Genomic DNA, 16,635 nt, shown 5'->3' on the forward strand with positions numbered 1-16,635 from the left:
GTTCATGACTAAGAGCACGTTAAAGACAAAATGGTAACTTTTCAAAAGTCGCAAGATTCACTGCGAGATGGTCTTAGGAAATGTGTCCAAATTTGTTAACTTATGATTTTGATTTGCCACGTGTCATTGCCAGCATTTAGTTCCCAACCAGTTGGCAAACTTGTGTCCAAAGAAGCTCATGCATATATAGCATTTTGCACTGATTGCCAGTGTGCCAATTGAGCCATTTCATTGGTCAAAGAGTGTGTTTATCAACTCACTTCTGGCATAGAATAGAGATTTCCGAACAACTTTTAGGGAGATTTGTGCACTTGATAAATGCATATCTGTCTTGATTATGGGGTTAGAAACGCCTTTTCGAAATGTAGAAAAAAGTGTGTTCTCAAACACGTTTGAGATAAACTATGTTTCTGTAGAGATGATGAATGCAAAGTCTTTTTGAATGTGTTTATATCTCAGACCTACAACATGCCAACTATACATGCAGAGGCTTTCCCTTGTCATGAATGATATTCACAATTGTAGATCTCAAAAGACCCTCTCCTCGATGCGCTCAGCTCTTAAGCGTTTCGTTCATGACAGTCTGGGATAATTGCATGAGAGCCTTTGAAGAAGGCTAAGCCATGAGTTGGGTATAAAGGATGGGTGGGTGGGTTACCCAGCCTCTTGCCCAGTGCCATGTGACTGAGTGTATCCCATCTCATTCTGATGCGAGAAAGATCCTCCCCTGGAAAGGGAGGAGAATAGGGTCCTCCATTAGATGCCGTCAGGTGGAGTCTAGATAAACAGTGAGGGCAAGGGTAAGTGAAACGCAAGCAGTGTCGGTCGTCTGAACTCTCAAATGGAATGATCGATGGTATACAACTTCATCAGGAGAGCCGAGGATTCTACTTTTTCGTTTTAAATGGGGGACGAGGGGGATGGAGTTGAACGGAAGAGTCTTAACCGAAGACAGATGTATGTGTTTCCCCAAACAGGGATATTTGTGTGACAAATAGCCCGAAGTCTTGAGGTGAGGCTAGTCCCGAGGAGCCGCGCATGCTGCAGCGGTTGGGGGAAACACTCGTTGCCGAGATTTTTCCCCTAAAAAGTGTTGACTCAGTTGCTGCGATTGATCGTGACAGATCTTCAGCGGGACTTTGAGGAATTCCGCCGGACGGGGTCCAGGGCCCTGTTTGACACACACAGGGTTCGCTCTATACCCCATTCACTCACTGGTAGCATGTCGGAAGATGGGAGGTAAGGGCAGGTCCGCATACCTGTCAAATCCTCTGAAATACACCCGATGACGTCCATTCTCCAGGACATTCCTGAGATGGTCAGCTGGTGCTTTGCTTGTGACCTCTGTGAGGATGACCAGTCACACACCTGCTCAGAAGGGTCATCTCCCTGTCTTGACCACTCCTCACTGTCTCTTTGATATAGACCCCCTACAATGTGATGACCAAACAAAATCATGATTTTGATTCCGGATCGCATCAATAATGAAAACATTCCCAATATGGCAGGCAATGCATAAACACAGATGGAGTATGAGATTTTCCCACCCTTTGCCAGTGGCAGATCATTATTCCCTTAAAAGATATGACAAAAATCGTCTGGCTGCCATGGTTCTGTGATGCAATCACTAAAAACTACCTCTTATAGCTTACATCATACCTGACATTTAGCTGAGAAAAGAATCATCATAGGACAGCAATCTTGCCCCTTATCCCCCCCCCCCCCAAAAAAAAAGGAAAGACAGAAGAAAGATAACACCATATCATTTTATCCTTGGGTCTCTAGACAAGATGATATCTCCTGTTTGAATGAAAAGTCTTCTATGGAGTTGTGAGAAACCCTCCTAGGTCCAGACGCTGTCAATCAGCCTTAAGAATTAGTATTTGTGATAACAAAAGGCCTTGCTTTTAACCTGATCAGATCCACCCTATAAAGTGTGTCATGCACTGCCTCCGAGGTCCATGGTATACCACGCAGTTTGACTTTTGCATTATTGCCTATCTTTAGAGAAAATTGCAGAGATATTATAAAAAATGAGTGCTTGCAGAATGCAAGACAAGCATTAACAGATCCAAAGTGGTAACTACGACAATTTCCCACATGCAGGAATATCGATGAATTTATGCAAATTACTTACCAGCAAAAGGGGATGAATTTGAAGAATGGTTCCAGGATGATTTTTAGATATTTGGTTGATGATGCTTTGGAAGTACAAGGAGAAAGATTAAGGAAAATTGAGTGCAAGTGTTATTTGATTCATTTTGGCCAGACATTTTGGTGATACAATCCTAAAATACCCACTGATGCTTCAGGATGCCTGTTGTGATCTCCAGTCTCAAAGGGGCTTTCACACTTACAAGAGAACTCGTTTGTAATTTTACGTTTCTGAATGTGCGTACGGTCATTGAGAGTGTACAGACACAGAAACGGATCTCTTAGCATGCCAATTGCTCACTTTACACAATATTCCATAAAATGGCTGTGCCGTAAACGCTATTTTACGTCCATGAAATATCAAGCTTGTGATATGTATGTACGAGTACATTATATACATGCCCGCACCTCAGAGGAATTAAATGCCAGGTCAAGCTGGGCTCCACCCCCTCAGTGTCATAGCAGTCAAACTGTTCAGAATTAAATGTCATCCAAGATCACCAATGAAGCAACCCTTACAAATGTGCATCTAGAATTGAGCAATTAAAACATGATTGTAAAAAACCTCCCCTCCCTCCATGTTTGGCAGATGGCAGAATGTGATTTGAACGATGTATATGGAAGAAATGTATTTTTAAAGTTTGCATCCAGGCTCATAAAAAATGATGCAAATATGATGAAATGCCTTTGTAAATAGTGTGTACAAACAAGTTCTTCTAAGTATGAAAGCCCTCTCATTAGGGTATAGAAAATAAAGGAGGGTAGGGTAGTGGATTCTCACTGGTTGCCATGCATGTCAAGTTACAGACTTGGTGGATGTTTACCAGTGATTATTTGTCTCCACCTTGGGTTCACTTTCAAGCTCCTCTGAGGTGGACATGGGAAGATATGAAATCATTCTGTAGAGCCACAGGCTAGAAATCTGTTGCAAGTCCTGATAGCAAGGTGAATCCATATTTCCTCCCTGCCCTCTGAATTATGCATGTGGTGAGTGTGGGAGCATTATATCGATAGATGGTGGGGCTGTCCACTCCATCATGAATTCAAATCCTCGGTACCGAAACTTTAGAAGACGGTCACCTACATACGCCCTCATCACTTGATGTTAAGAGGAGGATTTAAAGCAAAAAGGAGGAGAAAGAGAAAAAAAATCCTGTCCATATTCTGCTGGAAATCTGTAAACTCTACCATTTTGAGACAATAAACATCAAATTTGTTCACTTTCTAAAGGATGAGAGAAAAATAACCGAAGAAGAGAAATCAGTCTGATCTGTGGAATTCTACCTCCCTTCTCGCATACCTCTCATTCCACAGCGAGAAAAATATTTTGATTGTCACATCCCCATCAGGAGACACATACACTCACAAACATGCACAGTCATTATTCATCCACAGAGAGTTCAGCCCTCAGACTAGTCTTGTTTTCAGGCTCTCAGCTTCTCCCTCCACCTGTTCGGTGTCCGACTACATAGGCTTCTGTGAAAACGGAAATTTTTGCAAGTATAAAACTCTCGCTGATTTTGCAAGGAGCCAAGTTTTGGGGGAGGGAAGTGCCCGCAAACGTTTTTGTCTACTCAATGCGTTAAATGGTATGGTGGGCAATTCACGAAAGTTTCATGCCGTGAAAAAGGCCGTCGGCTCCAGTTTGCGAAAGTTTCATGCTGCAAATGTTTCTGATTTTACAGTAGGAAAACAGTTGTATGGGCCTGGGCATTAGACTATCTGCCGTGTTGCATCCAGGCCCTCAAAGTTTGCTTTGTCATGGCGAAAGACGTCTTTGCACTAGGGGTATTACAAATAACGTGTCCAGTGCTGTCCGTGCAAATTGCCAGTTTGTCCCAATGTTGCCATGTTTGATGAAGCCATGTGAAACGTGCACAAACAGCGGAGCTCGCTACTACCTGGCACAAGGCACAAGGCTTAAAGGGATTGTACTGTTTTGGTTGAGACCTAATTTCAGGTTTCTAACATTTTTTGGTAAGATAATGAGAAACCGCTTATGAAATATGAAAGAGCATGTAATTCTATGAGGAATTCAACATTTATTTGATGAAAATTGGTTTTGAAATGGCTGAGATATCCAAAAAAGAGCAATTCCACACTTTATTACGATCGCTTTGTTTTACTTTGTTTTTGGATGTTTCAGTCATTCCAAACCCGATTTTCATCAAATAAACTTTGAAATCCTCTTAAAATGGCATGCTCTGTACTATATCATAAGTGTTTTCTTGGTATCTCGCAAAAAGTTAAAAGCCCAATTTTCATCTCCACCAATACTGTACTATCCCTTTAAGTCAAGTGTACTGCTGCTTCTGTAAAATTCTTGATTGTGTGTGCATTAATACTGTTTGTCTGTATAATGCTGCATTTGTCTTGTATCAATACATGATGGGTGTAAGACTTGGTTAGTGACTGACGAATGATTTGCCAATAGATTTATGTTTGAGACTTTGTAATTTTCATGGCACTGGCAAATCAAATTCATTTTAGTCATGTGAGAAGTCCTCTCCAAATGCATCTATGGACTCCTTTAAATTGGAAGAAATTTAGGGAGTCTACAGGAATATAGTCTTATTTCATTGCTGATGTAGAAGCCATTTTGAATAGACACATTGTAGTACTGAAGGTGATGTCATGGAGAAGTAGCCACCAGCATGAAAATCAGGCTAGCTTGATTTTTGTCTTATATTTCTTTCTATTCAATGGGGAAATAAAAAAAATGGGAGAAAAATAAACATTTGGTTATATTTAGAAGCAATGGTGCTCTCTTTTCCCCCAGTGGATGTAAGGAGCTGAAGATATCTGTTATAGGTAATGTAAATAGCAGGATGCTGAGGAAACGCAGGCTAGATGAATTAAAGGTATTGTTTACCACTGGGAGCAGTGATTTACAAAATGTTCAAGTTATCACATTTAATGCATATGTGTGGGTCAGTAATACAATTTGTATCATGAAACATCCTACTGTCATATTGCAATAAAGCCTGGAATATAATTTAAATTAGATATCACTTTTTTTCTCAATGAACCATAAATGTAGATAGTTTAGTCTAGAAACAATGCTATTATAACTATTCACATTTTGTATATTTTGAAACAATTCTTGACATTGATTATACCGATTGACATTTTAACATTGTTGTTTCTATCCCTAACTCACATTTTAGAACTATTTTGAAGCACTACATGTGTGTTTTTGTTTCACCTGTAAATGGTAAATAATGCCTTTAAAGAAGAGGACTTGGTTTGATATCGTTCCTCTTGTCCCCATGTTTGAGAGGAATCTCTTCATGGTGGGAGATTTATGCTCTGATACATAGAAGGTGGCTTGCCAATCATTTGTAGAGGAAATGTAAAATGTCAAGAGGTGTGGGGGGGGGGGGGGAGGGGAGGGGTGGGGAGGTGGCAGGGTAGGAGTGTACGGGTACATGGATAAGGTGAAGTAGAGAAAGGGGTCAGAAGAGATAAGACAGCATTGACTGCGAACCAGGAGGATTGCTACAATTGAAGAAGAGTTTATTGATCAGGTTTGAAGTTGACTATTACATTTTGCACAGCCTATTTCTGTAATAGACACAGTTTTCCATGCATCATACCTGAACAGTTCAGTCCATCTGCATGCATCTGTTTTTACCCATGTAAATGTGAGATTTTGAGGGGTATTGAGTTATTGGTATCACATAGTAGAGCTCAATCTCCACTACATTATGATTTCAATTTTGAATTATTTTGATTTTCAGGAAAATAGTAAAAATCAAATACAAGGATGCTATTCTACCTGATATTTAGAACAATGCTTACAAATCTACACACTCTTGATTAAATAAACATTTCATTCAATGAAAATTCTTTCATTTTTATTTAAGCTCGAATCATAGAACACGATAGTGCCCTTCTTGCTCTCAGCTGGTGAATTGCACTTCATGCATAGCATTAAAGTCATATATAGATTGTTTCATTTCCATTGGTTTCAGATTGATGTCATTAATTTGTATGTTTATGAAATTCGAGATATTGATTACACTAAAATGAATTGTGTGGGACTACAATGGGACTACAAACATTGTGTTCCTGTCAGTTTGAGTGATGTCCTTCTGGTATATACTGTATATACTGTTAGATTGTGGATTATTTCATGGTGGAGAAAGTTTTTCGAATTTCCATGTTTTGCTGATCTGTTATGAAAATTGTATCATACACATATATGTGCCAATACGGTCACCCATGGAGTTGCAAGCAAACAATGTATGGTGACAAAAAAAAAAATGATCAAACGAAAGTTTCTGCTTTTACAGAAGTAAGTTATACCTTTATAGCATGACTGATATTTGGGAAAATAAGATATGCTCCATTGGCATTTGTGGCTTAGGCAATTATGCAGAAGACAATATTGCCTCTCCGTGTTCACTTGAGTTGCTATTGGAGATAACTTGACATTGATGACAAAAATACTGTTGTCCACATTAAGTATCCTTGAAGACATGAATTGGATACACCTCCTGTTCAGACGCAAGCCAGTTTATACCAAAACTCGATAAAGAAACAACGTATAAAGAATCATTGTATAGCCGACAGACCATTCGGAAGCTAATCTCGACCGTTCTGGAAAACGTCACATAGATGTACAGTTTCCCACTGCGCATGCTGTTATGGTCATGAGTGACAACCATGGAGCCACCTCTCGTGCATGCTCCCATTAAACCCCGCCCAGTTATACCGTTCTGTGATCGCAATACGTTCAGACGCACAATTGACACGATGGAATGCTGATTCGTTGTCAAGTTCTAATTCGAAACGATGCTCTGACCGTTGTTTCGCTATATGTTGTTTCATTATACGCCGTTTTGTTAGTCAGCATTCAGACGCATAAATTCACAGTATAGCTACACCGTTTTTCGGTATAAATTTTTACGTCTGAACACCCTGACAGTGGCCTTCGGCTTAATGGGATGTGAGCTGGAGCACAATAATGAGATGATAGGCAGTGATGAATGAAAAACAGCAACTCTTGTCCTTGTGAACAATCTTAAAGGAAGCCAAAACCCAAAGAGAAATGACATGACATTATGTGTAGACAACAATATAGAGAAAAAATATAAAGAAGATTCCAAAAAAAAAAATCATTTTTCGTGAAAATTACACATTCCATCAACTTGATGCTGACATATGTTAAAGGTAGTAATTATTCCCCCTGCTTTCTGAAAGCAGTTAGTGAAGTGCTCTTTCATTACGTTAGAAAAGTGAAAGCATGTTGAATTTTCTTTATATTTTCTTTATATTGTCATCCACACATGATGTCATAAACTCAAGTAGTCTCCTTATCCAGTGGTTCAACACAAAAACTTTGAAAAATCATAACTTTTGCATCGATAGTCCGATTTTCCTCAAACTTTCACTGATGTGCTCTACTAATGTTGCCACTTTCACTCAATCCACATTTCTCTTTGGGTTTTGGTTTCCTTTAATGTTAACATGATCTTAACTTTTGTGTTTACTTATGCATTGATGGACAAATGATGAACAAATAATGTTAAGGGAGCAAACAAACAAACAAACAAACTAGAATCGAGGGGAAAGTAGATCATCTGTGTGTATGTGTGTGTGTGTGTGTGTTATGTGTGTTTATAGGTGGGTGGATGGGTGAGAGTGTTTGAGAAGAAAGGGGAGTGCTTTTTGAGCCAAAAGATGACTTCTAGAATGTTGAATTTTAGAAAACAAATAGTCCCAGACTAATCACTGCCGTGTATGATGTCAAGGTCTTGGGTGAGATATATACCCAACATCCAGCTGTTTTGAGATAGTTTCATGCCTCTAAGTCATTGTCCGCCAGCACCACATATCTGCATGCAAAACGCTTGAGGGCCGGAGAATGGAGAAAAGGTCTCTGAGAGAATGGGGGTTAACATTCCTGCCCTCCTGTACCTCCCACTGAGGTGGAAAAGTCAACAGTTGGGTTAAATGTGATCAATCGGGGAGGAAACATTGGCCACTTGCGCTCTTGAAATTGATTGAACCCTCTTCTGTTGCAGTCTGACGTTACCTCTGGGGGGAGGAGGAGGAGGAGGAGAGAGGAGAGGAAGGGATGGATGGAGAAGGGTGAGATGGGGTGGGGTGGGGTGGGGGATGAGCCCAGGAAAAACCCCTCGGAGGTTTAGAGAAATTTACTTTGTTTATATGCAGATGTCATATTGTATACTTTCATCGAAAATGAAATGAAATGAAATGAAGTGAAAATTAGAGGACTGTAAATGAGCAACCCGCATTGTCAGCTTAAGGAGTCAAAACTAATGTGCCTTTTTTGTTTTTCTTTGTTAAGGAAGGGAAGGGGATGTGGTCAGAATCTGGGAAAATCTTCAAGACTATCCAAATGAAAGCAGACAATATGCATTTATAAGCATTAAGTGTACAGTATAGTTATAATGGAATCTTACTGTGAATGGGGGGGGGGGGTGAAGGTAGAGGGCTACAAGAGAAGGGAAAAGATAGAAAAATGAAGAAATTGTTGAAGGGGTATTTTGCATGTTAAGGTTGAGATTGTGTGAGGGGTGGGGAGGTGGGGGCGAGGTGTATGGGGGGGGGGGGGAAATGGATGCTGTATACCTTCCTTGCCCTGGGCAACAAAACATAAATGATGGGAAAGTGAAATGACTGGATAAATGTGTACTAAGTCTAGGAGACTTTTTCAAATACCAATCTAAGCAAATGAAGAATTATTTGTTGATGTCATGTTATGCAGTATGATGGGGAGGGGTTTATGAGAGATTGGAGATATATTAATGTGTGGTAAGAGCAGGAGAAGGGTCATATATATATATATATATATATATGTTTAAGGAACTGGGGAGGGGGTATAAGAAATAGAAGAGGACAGATATGAGAGAAGTGGTGTAGCAGGAAATGTGGTGGGGGGAGGGGAGAGGGGCAAGGATGAAAAAAGCCCGGATGAATTTCTTTCAGGCTGATCTTAAAACAGGTGACATATCAGAGCCCTCTGCAGCTGATGATGCATCTTTTGGAAGAAGGGTGGGGGGGGGGGGGGGGTCTTGAAAAAAATTAAAATGAGGGTGAAATGGCTGAAACTATGGCTGGTGACACATATGAGTCTCTTGATGGTGATACTACCTCTTATATGGGATGCAAGGAGGAGTGGAAGCAAGAGGTAAAGACAATTTGGAAGAAGGGTGGAAGTTGATGGAGTAGGGGGTAGGAAGAGGGAGGGATGAGGGAGGGGCAATCTAGGCAACCTATAAGCCGATTCGCAATCTCGGCGCGCATTGCATTGTGGGTTTATGTCAAAGGTCATTGGAGATAAACAAACTTATAATAATCGTAGTCTGCACTTGAATCGTACGTGTGTACAGTGACGATTAGAATTCAGAAATGAATATTTAACTATTTATCGAAAATGGAGGCAAATGGGACGGAAAATGAACGTCAGCTAACCTTGGAAGAAATCAAATTTTGGAAAGTGGACGCTTTAAAGGATTTTCTTCGCATAAGAGGACTAAAAACGACGGGTTTGAAAGCGGAGCTGCAAGCGTTAGTCTACAGCGCAGTGCGATTTGGATACAGTGTGAAACCAAGCGAAGTTGAAGAAGAACGATCGCGGTCAAAACAGTATGCAGAATTGTTGTTCATAAACGGAAAACAAATTCCAGATCCGTTGGCGGACCTGAAAGATGACTGGTTGCCAGAAAAAGAAGGAGTGAAGTTTTGGCCACCCGTTAGTTATTTTGAAATAGCCGAGTGGTTGTTAAGCGAGGCGCCCTGCCCCAGTGAAGCAAGTAAGATGGAACGGAAATCGCGTGGTACTAGACCAAAAACGTTGCAAGAAAGATTACTCTCAGACTACAAAGAGGGAAAGGCCTTCTCTTACTTCAACAGCAAGTGGCTCCACGAAATATTCTACCACCCAATTTCAGCGGAAAGTGAAGTTTCTGTGTTGAAAGCACAATGTACTCCCTCATTGGCAGTAAAAAACATACCTCACAGCGTGTGGGTTGCCATTGACAAGTCCTCCGGAAAAATCTACAGTGCCTACTGTAGTTGCTTTGCTGGGTAAGAATCACACAAATTATGCAATGATGTTGTTGCCAGATAAACTTGCACTTAGACTCTAGTAAATTGCTGAATAATAGTTAATACGAAGGTAGACTATATTGTTTGGGACTAGGTGACTTAGGTCTAGATCTATGTGCCGTACAAATGGGCATCTAAATGAACCGTTTGATTTAAAAACCCAAAATACTTACCTTGTCTCTTCTTGCGTCCAGTTGTGGAAAATTTAGGTTTTGATGAGCGCACTGTATTTTTTTCTCCTATCCAATTGAATAAGCAACTTACACACACTCCTGCAAACACCATGTAACTCTATGGCCAACACAAATTTCAGCACTGCCCTCTATCTGACAGATTGATTTATTTAATTTGGGGGGGGGGGGGTCCGCCAGTGCTAATCCCTCGAGTCGAGATCTAGTATATTTTAATAAAATATGAACAAGATCAGTGATCAGCATGATGTGAAGCACATCATCAAGATATAGAGTCTACATGTAACATGTATCCAATTGAAGGAGTGGGATGAAAAAAAGGATATTTTATCACTAGGGTGTACAGGACAATATTTTCCACAAGTTCGATAATGTTCATTTCTGTCTCCAACTATAGAAACTGCATGACACGTAAATTTGCACAGCTCATACCAATGGCTCCCCGACTGGGTAAGAGTAGGATGATACCTCCGTTTTGAAGTTTAAAACTATTATTATATTGTTGTCTATATATGTTAATTACATTATGATTTGTATTCTACTTTCTACAGTCTGGGATCTTCATGCAACCATGTTGCTGCACTGGTTTTCAAGTTGGATCATGCCTTCATGACTGGAGTGTCGCAAAATCGACATCTACCATGCACATCGAAAGTCTGCAGTTGGAATGTGTACAGTGGGGGTGCAGCTGCAGTTCTTCATGGCAAGCCAGTGTGTGAGATGCAGTGGGTGAAACCAAGCTATGGAAACAAAAGTAAGCATACTTTACTTCCTATTTTCAATACCCCCCCCCCTTTTTTTTCTTTTTTTTTTAATCATTACATTAATTCATCCATGGATTATGAGTAATGGTTAGGAGGGATGGCATATTTCCCGATCAGAATCTTATTTCCCACCTAATTGTCCGGGAAATATAAATTTCTCCCATTGACTTTCTATTGTTTGGACAGGGTTCGGGAAATATGACCAAAAGTGGAAAATATGCCAGTGCCTGATGCCTGATGGTTAGCATGATCAAGAATTGATTTAGACCCCAAATTTATGATAAAGGAGAGGAGTAATAGAAGGTAACTTTTTTGTTTAGAATTGAATTATCTTTCTCCCTCGATAAATAGGCCAATATTTTGTTATTGTACATGTATATTAAAGGCATAGTTTAACAGTTTCTAGATTTAAAAAATCTGAGCTGCATGGTCCTACATGCTATCAGAGTATGTGATGGGGTGTAAAAATGCACCTGTGAAAAAATTAGGCTTCAATGTTATTATGTAGTGCTTCAAAAGAGTGAAAACCTAAAAGATCACCCCATAGACTACAGTACTGGAGTTATTATAGCTAGCGATAATAACTACAACTTTCATAGATATCTTGATAATGACTGGTTTTCTTTCATTATTTTTGCATTCTTGGCTGTTTTTTCATCCATCTGAACATGATTAGAGAGGTCAGGCTACACAGTTTTAGAATTTTTTAAATCGATCAGTTACGATGTTAAACAGTGGCTTTAAGCCGTGTGTTTTATCAAAAGAATTGGAAAACAAAAAACTACAATAAAGTATGAATCTAGGATGTAAATTTTTACTACTTGTTTAATAACTTCTGATATTTAATGAACTTTAAAAAAGTATATTTAGGTTGAAAGGCCTCTGAAGGAAATTATCAAAATTATTTATTGTGTATTTTGGGGTTCAATGTTGATTCCATTTTTTTTTCTCTAATACAGGGAAACGCAAACAGCCAGTCAACACAGCAGTAAAGAGGCTATTCAACCCAATGGGAAGCAAGGCAATACCACCAGCAAGACAACTTGCGAATGCCATGTACCCAACTTGTGAGAGATCAACAGTATTTAAGTATTTACAGGATGAAGAAAGCCACAATGTGTCACCATCTGTGAACTACTCTCCTGAAGTAGACTTCAATCTGGGACAAGAGGTAGAAGTTGAAACAAAGAATTCAGTCGATCCCGACTGTCTGACAACTTTAGGTGGCAGGTATGAGACTGTAGAGTCGTTCCTGAATGGTTTGCCTACGTATACACAGGAGGAAGTTAATGTCGTGGAAGAACATACAAGAGGCCAAGCAGAAAATATACAGTGGGCAAAATTTCGTGCAGGAATGATAACAGCATCTAACTTGAAATCAGCCATTACAAGGCAAGCTACGCTCGATGATCCATGTTCTTCCAAAAGTCAGGACACAAAACCTATCATAGAAAGACTGATGGGTCGTTCTACTATTGATCGAAATTTACCGAATCTGAAGTATGGACGGATAATGGAGCCAATCGCAAGGAATGCATATGAAACAATCCAAAAAGAAAATGGCCACCAAAGTGTACAGGTAAAGGAGTGTGGTCTATTCGTCCATCCAATCAAGGTGTTTCTTGGAGCTTCACCTGATGGATTGGTTTCTTGTAAGTGCTGTGATGAGCCTGGAGTCCTAGAGATAAAGTGTCCTCGGACCATTGCCTTTGAGGAACCAACAGCTGAGAATCTCGACTATCTCACCATGGTAGATGGAGAAACAAAACTGAAAAACAATCACCAGTACTATTATCAAGTTCAGTGCCAAATGGGGATCACTGGACGCACGTGGTGTGACTTCTTTGTATACACCCAATCAGGATTCCATCTAGAGCGCATTTTTTTTAATAGAGAAATGTGGAACAAAGCGATGGATGTGGCCGAGAAATTCTTCTGCCAACACATTGCCCCTGAACTTGTCAGTAAAAGCCATGAACCGTAGCATAGTGTGTGCAGCAACTGTATTGAATATTGACAGTACTATGAATGGAATATAACTTAAAATATCTGGAAAATATTTATCATTCACACTACCTTTTACCCCTTAACTCTTTATGCGTTACTTTAAGATTACTTAAAGAGTGATATCCAAGAAAATGAACTTAAATACTTTTCTGAGCACATTAACCCTCTCAGTACCAGACCTTGCAAACTCCATTGACTTACTAGACATCTACATGCCTATGGTAATGAGAGGGTTAATAGTGCATTGAATTGGTCCCCCAACAGACCCAGCACCTTGGGAGAAAGGTATTGATTTTTTCGATTGTTCATTCCCAGAACAATGAGCAGTACTTCCTGCCTTTGAATTTCATGACAATTGTGCAAAATTGCGAACGTAACGCATAAAGGGTTAATGGCAGACAGAGACATTTGCAGCCTAAAATGTGAGATTTCTTCGGTTATTTATGTCTTTCACATAAAGCAGTTATCAATCTAGAACCTTGAATTAGTACTTTGTAATATTTTGTCTGAGCTAGTTCAAGGGGACATGACAAAGTCTCATCATTTTAAATTTTATCTGGTTAAAATGTATATTGCGATATCAGGCGACACTAGTTGATTAGTTTTCATACTTTACAAATATTGTATTAAAGGTATGATTGTAAGATTTCACACACATTTTGAGAAGAGTTAACATTTATTCATGCAAAGTTTTGTGACTTTTCAAGGTGTATGAACATATCAGGTTTTAGGCTGCAAATGTCTCTATCTTTAAGATATTTTTGCTAGTATCATTAATTTTCTGATTTTATTCATAGATGAAATGAAAAGATACGTGAACTTGAAATATCGAGGTAATTTTATTGGTCGTAAGCATATTGTGAGTTTGCACTGTTCAAGGAAACAAAAATCGTCATTGCTATACCTGCTACTACATGTACATGTACTTACATACATGTACATGTACATCACTGGGAAATACCTGTGCCTTGCCTAAATGACTGCATACAGATTCACACTCTTTTCTCATAGATTATTAATATCAAAATGCAATTATGCTTGCCATTTTTTATGCTTCAAGAGTTATTCACAATGACCCTGATGAGAACGATGTATTTGCTTTAATATGGAATTTAATAGACGCTAGTCTGAGATATGGAATTTAAGAGATGCTACTCCGAATCTTCACACAACTCGAATAATCGTATAAGTCAAAGAAAAATTCTGGTTCAGATAGGTGTAAACCAGTATTTATTTTATTGTGTAAAGCAACATTTGTGAAAGGATTTTTTTCTTGTTCATTTGTATTCAATTTCAGCGAGGTTGACTGCACGTATTCGTGTACTGTTCTACCTCTCCCCCCCCCCACCTCCCCCTTTTCTCACTTTTTTTTAGTGCTCTCTCAATCTCTCTCATGCATTCTTCACCCTCTCAACCCTTTCACTCTATTACTGCAGGCAGCTACTTATGACTTTAAAAGATAACTTGTGTAAGTACAGCACATAAGAATTTGAAGACTCAAATACAGGTGCATATTCATTACATGCATCTTTCTCTTTTAATGACATGGCCATATTAAAAAAAACATCTTTCAAATAGTTCTTTACATTCAAATTCATCATTCATGTAACCATTTTTAAAGGGAATTACTCAATGTGCAAGCACAAGTGATGGTGGGATAAACGTGACAAAACAAGTAGACTGGGAAAATCATGAGTGATCTATGAGGTTACATGTACATGTAATTTCTCTGCATTCTTGATAGCTGTTTCAATACAATGTCAGTATTACACCTACATGTACATGTAGGTAAATGTGTGTGTATTCTTCATTCTTAATTTATTTCCATCCAGTATCAGTACTAGACCTGTGTGCTCCCTAGATATAATTAAAGCAACAAACTTTAATGTACAAGACTAGTAGCCTGTAACAAAGTTTAAAACCTTTAAAATGATGGTAAAGGTTATCAGGTTTTTCATCAAATTGTAACTAAAGCCCACCGCGTACTATTGCCAAGATTCACCGGTCTTAAGACCAGAAGTGTGACGTCACAACCTTGTCAGTCTCCAGTCTTAAGACTCGGTCTTAAGACCAGTCTTAAGGATTTGACATGTCAAATTTTTTAAGACTGGCCATTGACCCACTGTGCAGAAAATGTATGCAATTTCATGTTACTTCATGGCTGAAGACCATCGTGTAGTGTTCAGCGGGCATTAAGGTTATGTGTTTTACTAAATTTTATCGGGTGTACTTATGTATACAGAAAAAGATCTACCTCCTCAATGTCTGAGTTTCAATGCATTGAAGACTGGCTCACTTCTAATAAAACAAAACACCTGAACATGTAACTGAATTACATTTTGTTTCATTTGTATAAATTTCTGTACAGACTCTCAGTAGTCATGGAATCACAAGATACATACATGTATTACCAAGTGCAGACCTAGAGCCAAAGATTATAATCATTATACAGGGAAACCCCGTTATAACGAGGTCCAAGGGACCGCCAATTTTTCCTCGTTATAACCGGTACCTCGTTATAAACGTATGCATTTTTGTACCATTTTGATATGTGCAAATGAAAATGGGACCAGTAAAATCTCCTCGTTGAAAGCGATATCTCGCTATATCCGAGCTCGTTATAACGGGGTTTCCCTGTATACTGACATATAATGTACAATTAAGCCCCCCTCTTCCCCGTAGAACCGCGCCTGAATATTACAATAATTTTCAAACAAGTGTTCAGCATTACTCCCACGTGCCGAAGATTGTGACTTGGCCTTGAACCAGAACAGCCTGGTGGGCAAGTTCCTGCCCTGCATGCAGTAGATGGCAGGTTTGAATCCCACTTCCAGTTTTTTTGTGACTTGGTGACTTGCGATATTCATTACAGATCGAACATGCGACCTTCACCACATGAGAGTAATGCCGAAATTTGTTTAACAAATTACAGTTCACTCCTATTAAAGCTTCTTTATTTACTATACAGGGCGGCCCAGAAAAAAACGGCCTAACCTATTTTCCACGGATTGTTTTTGCAATGAATGGTATCAGTGGATAAGGTAACATCTGATTAGAAAAGTGACACCAAGATGAGCAAATTTGGTTGAGTAGTTTTCATTTTCTAGTACATTTTGTCAGGTAATGTCGAGCCCTAAAAATTTTCTCGTCGGCTAACCCTAAACTGAAAATAGTGGATATTTGAGCGTACCACAGTTGTTTAGGGTAATCTGATTCAGTTGATAAATTGTATTGACTAGAGACTACTCGTAAGAATTGATCAACTTAATCTGATTACTCTTTCTAGCTGTGGTACGCCCGGATTTCCACCATTTTCAGTTCAGGGGTAGCCGACAAGAGAACAATTCTAAGGCGTGACTTTGCCCCACACAATGTACTATTAAATGAAAACTGCTGAACCAAATTTTCTGATCTTGGTGTCATTTTTCTCAGAAGACGTT

The 16,635-nt window shown here is 39.2% G+C and overlaps 2 protein-coding genes across 2 annotated transcripts in view; both read left to right on the forward strand.

The window, feature by feature from the left end:
* LOC139729250 (uncharacterized) overlaps window positions 1-16,635 on the forward strand; it is a 243,738-nt gene that overhangs the window by 101,335 nt on the left and 125,768 nt on the right. The gene's annotated exons all lie outside the window — the stretch shown is intronic.
* LOC139729249 (uncharacterized) lies at window positions 9,421-13,785 on the forward strand. The gene is made up of 3 exons (XM_071640180.1): window positions 9,421-10,212; window positions 10,976-11,178; window positions 12,148-13,785. Exons 1-3 carry the CDS (start codon window positions 9,560-9,562, stop codon window positions 13,170-13,172), a joined length of 1,881 nt encoding a protein of 626 aa, XP_071496281.1. The 5' UTR covers window positions 9,421-9,559; the 3' UTR covers window positions 13,173-13,785.

Source organism: Diadema antillarum, unplaced genomic scaffold (genome assembly GCF_040938485.1).
Source record: "Diadema antillarum isolate AM-2024a unplaced genomic scaffold, OU_Dant_1.0 seq00000229_RagTag, whole genome shotgun sequence".
In the NCBI taxonomy this organism is placed as follows: Eukaryota; Metazoa; Echinodermata; class Echinoidea; order Diadematoida; family Diadematidae; genus Diadema; species Diadema antillarum.

Excerpts from the sequence above, each read along its gene's own strand:
- LOC139729249 (XM_071640180.1), top strand. The coding sequence starts at position 9,560 with ATGGAGGCAAATGGGACGGAAAATGAACGTCAGCTAACCTTGGAAGAA. Across the intron at positions 10,213-10,975 it reads TACTGTAGTTGCTTTGCTGG|TCTGGGATCTTCATGCAACC; the intron begins GTAAGAATCACA and ends TACTTTCTACAG. Across the intron at positions 11,179-12,147 it reads ACCAAGCTATGGAAACAAAA|GGAAACGCAAACAGCCAGTC; the intron begins GTAAGCATACTT and ends TCTCTAATACAG.